At 40.0% G+C, this 4,187-nt stretch overlaps 1 protein-coding gene and 1 pseudogene across 1 annotated transcript; one reads left to right on the forward strand and one right to left on the reverse strand.

Moving 5' to 3' along the window:
- Positions 1-500: 500 nt before the first annotated feature.
- LOC108770891 (uncharacterized) lies at positions 501-3,016 on the forward strand. The gene is made up of 3 exons (XM_018522649.1): positions 501-2,112; positions 2,518-2,780; positions 2,864-3,016. The coding sequence occupies exons 1-3, from the start codon at positions 501-503 to the stop codon at positions 3,014-3,016; spliced, it is 2,028 nt and encodes a 675-aa protein (XP_018378151.1).
- Positions 3,017-3,052: 36 nt separating this feature from the next.
- The window catches only part of LOC108770892 (uncharacterized), a 1,789-nt pseudogene continuing 654 nt past the window's right edge, over positions 3,053-4,187 (reverse strand).

Below are 4,187 nucleotides of genomic sequence, written 5' to 3' on the forward strand. Positions count from 1 at the left end.
TACTACCGTGTTGAAGCTTGAGGGTATCGAGTTTCCCGTTACTTTAAAACAAATTACGAAATTTGAATTTTTGAACGATATATCTATCAATGTATTTACCGAGCGAGAGAGAGGTGGAAAAAAAAGAGACGATGGTAATGAAATCGTTCCTCTTCGTCTTACTAAAGAGAAGAAAGAGAAACATGTAAACTTGTTGTATTTGCAAGACTCAAGACGTAATGATGAAAACGTCATCGGTCATTTCACATGAATTAAAAATCTGTCACGATTGATAGGTTCGCAATTGAGTAAGAGTACGAAGAAGAAGCATTTGTGTGATAGGTAGGTATACTAGTTGTCTATATACATATACTAGTTGTATATAGTGATAAAAAAAGCTGTGTAACGCGTATGACTTATTACTTTACAGATGTCTACATTATTTTCCTACGAGCGAGAAATTGTCGCTTCACATCGTTGACTGTACTACGACGAACGAATGTGCTATTTTCTTCCGAACGATGAACGATAAATGGTTATCGTTTCGTGGTCATAATAAGAAGGAGCGACTTCTCTTTGCCGTTTATGCCGATTTGGAGTGTATACTGGCGAAGAAGACCACCGATGAAAACATGTCAAGATTCTCCTATCAACATCACAAGGCGTTTAGCCTTGTGCTTAGGGTAGGGTACTACGTACGTTGTGTATATGACGAAACTATGTCGATATATAAATCTTATCGCGGTGAGGATTGCGTATCATGGTTTGTCAAGGAATTATATGATTTGGCACATCGCGCGAAAACGATATTCGATAAGAATATGGCTATGGCGGAGTTTACATCAAACATCGAATGCGAACAATTTCGAAACGCGACTCACTGTCATATCTGTGAAAGACCATTTGAGGAAGGAGATTTGCGCGTACACGATCACTGTCATTTAACCGGACGTTATAGAGGTCCTGCACATTCACGTTGTAATTTACAGTATAACGATACGTACGTTATTCCTATATTTTTTCATAACTTGACAGGTTACGATGCACATTTTATCATAAAGGATATTGCTAATAGTTTTGTGGGTAGAGTCAACTTGTTACCTATAACGAAAGAAAAATATATATCGTTTACGAAACACGTCAAAGATACAGCAAACTCTAAGTGGGGAATGGACTGTTTGAAATTGCGTTTTGTGGATTCATTCAAATTTCTCAATACTAGTCTCGAGAAATTGGTATCATATCTCGACAAGAATAAATCGAAAATTATACGATCAGAATTTTCAAATCTTCACGCTGAGGATTTCGATTTGCTTACGCGGAAAGGAGTGTTTCCGTATGAGTATATCGATAGCGTTGATAAGCTAAATGAGACTAGTTTACCACCGCGTGAACTGTTTTATAGTTCGTTGACCGACGAGACTGCTTCCGATGACGATTATCAACACGCGACGAACGTTTGGCGACGTTTTTGCGTAGAGACTCTCGGTGATTACAGTGATTTGTATCTCAAGACAGATGTGCTTTTATTAGCAGACGTTTTCGAAAATTTTCGTGATACGTGCATTGAGAGTTACGGATTGGATCCAGCGTATTATTACACTTTACCGGGATATACGTTGGACGCTATGCTGAAATACACTGGTATTCGATTCGAATTACTCACCGACATCGATATGGTGATGTTTGTGGAACGTGGTGTACGCGGTGGTTTGAGTCAGTGTTCACATAGATACGCGCAAGCTAATAACAAGTATAACGCATCTTCGTACGATCCTTCAGAACCCTCGACGTACCTCATGTACTTCGACATGAATAATTTGTACGGTTGGGCGATGTCCGAATCCTTTCCGTACGGAGAATTTCAATGGGTCGACGACATCGAGCGCTTTGATGTAATGTCTGTGTCGTCAGACTCCGTTATCGGTTATATTCTGGAAGTCGACCTTGCGTATCCACAAAGCGTTCACGATGCTCATGTTGATCTTCCATTCTGCCCCATTCGCGAACGACCTCCCGGAAAACGGAATGTTAAACTGTTGGCCACTCTTTACGATAAGGAGCGCTATGTCGTGTACTATCGCAATTTACAACAATATATTTATCATGGTCTCCGCATCACAAAAATTTATCGTATATTACAATTCGCCCAATCCCCATGGCTTCGTGGATATATCGAACTTAATACGAGATTTAGAATGCTCGCGAATAACGAATTCGAGAAGAATCTTTACAAATTGATGAACAACGCGGTATTTGGAAAAACGATGGAGAACGTACGCGATCACGTTGACGTTCGACTTATAACGCGTTGGGATGGGAGATACGGTGCGGAAGCGATGATAGCGAAACCGAATTTTCACAGTAGAAGTATTTTTTCTGAAAATCTAATTGCTGTGGAATTGCGCAAACTCGAGGTAAAAATGACGATATACGTAGGTATGTGTATTCTCGAAATAGCTAAGTTGCGTCTATACGAATTTTACTATGAGTATATGATACCATTGTATCGCGATGCATGTAAGATTTTGTACACAGACACTGACAGCTTGATTTATCTTCTGGAGTGTGAGAATGTATACGAGGACATCAAGCGTGATATCGCGAGATACGACACGAATGATTATCCTGAGAGAAACGCGTATGATATTCCACGCGTTAATAATAAAATACCTGGTTTGATGAAAGATGAAAATTGTGGTGCGATTATGACGGAATTCATTGGACTCAGAGCGAAGATGTACGCGTTGAGAGTGATTGGAAAGAGCGATACGAAGAGAATAAAGGGTGAAAGAGTCAAGGTGAAAGGGTCAAGAAAAACGTAGTCGCGAAAACGATCACTTTCGACGATTATGTGCGATGTTTGAACGATGTAACGGTACAGTCGAGACGTCAGTCGTGCATACGATCGACATTTCACGAGGTCTACACGGTGTCTGAATTGAAGCTTGCTCTTAATCCATACGATGATAAGCGGTATGTCGTACCCGAATCAGTCACTACTTTACCTTGGGGACATTATAAAATACCTCTGTAATGTGTTGTATTTTTATTGTAATAATAAAATAAAAAGTTACAATACATCCGTTTTATCTATCCAAGAATTATGTGAACTGTCCATTCCTAACCATTTTACATACACTTTATTTCCTCGTTTGCGTAGTTTTTCCACGAGGTAAACGTCAGGATTGGAGACTCGCTGTGATTCATGTTCGTAGAATCCACCAGCTATCGGGTTCCCTTGATAATCTTTCAGTAGATACGTTGCAAGATTCGTACGTTGTGTTTTAACGATGTAGAAAATCTAAGTAGACCAATTAGGTGTATAACCCTTTTCAAAAATTGTCTTGAATTTACTAATTCGTACTGGATCGCCTATCTTGAACCTCGTTGGAGCGGCAATTTTTACATGACTGTATACCGTCGACATGAGTCGTTTTGCAACGGTGGATGTTACGTCTATCGGTCGCATCTCAATGGTTCGATGTTTACGATGATTATAATCTGACAATAGACGCGGTAGCTCGTCGATCCATTTGTACAAACCGTTTAACGTGAACGTTTTCCACATGTTATTCTTGAGTGTACGGTTGAATCGTTCCACCACCAACGCTTTCATCACTGAATACGTAGAATAATGATTTATGTTGTATCTCTTAACAATGTTTTTCTGCACGGTACCGTTGTAAAATTCTTTTCCTTGATCCGTTTGCAGATTTCGTGGGTATCGTTCGTCCTCACGAAATATTGTAGATAACGCTGCGGCCACATCGTTTCCGTTCTTGCTCTTGAGAGGTATAGCCCATGCGTATTTACTCAAAACATCGATAACTGTTAAAATGTAATTGTAACCTTTATTGAATCGCGCGTAAGGACGCATCTGGACCACGTCGGCTTGCCATAAATTATCGCGACCGTTCACCACGACGCGACGACGTGGAAAATTTCTTCGCGCGGGTGCGTGGAGTTCTTTCACATGTTTTCGTTTCTTGATACTCATCTCTCTCTGTTATGATAGGAAACGAGCTTTGCACGTATCTTTTAAACCTTTCTAGATGCGTTTAAATACCTAGACACCTCGTTCAGATATTGAATCTCGTTCTCGTTACACACATTCGTCGATATTGTTTACGCAGATCACTTACACCGTGATGCAACATCTTAATATCATCAAATATGTTTTGAAGCGCCTGCGTGAACGTATCTTT

This window comes from Trachymyrmex cornetzi, unplaced genomic scaffold (genome assembly GCF_001594075.2).
Source record: "Trachymyrmex cornetzi isolate Tcor2-1 unplaced genomic scaffold, Tcor1.1 scaffold1378, whole genome shotgun sequence".
Classification (NCBI taxonomy): domain Eukaryota; kingdom Metazoa; phylum Arthropoda; class Insecta; order Hymenoptera; family Formicidae; genus Trachymyrmex; species Trachymyrmex cornetzi.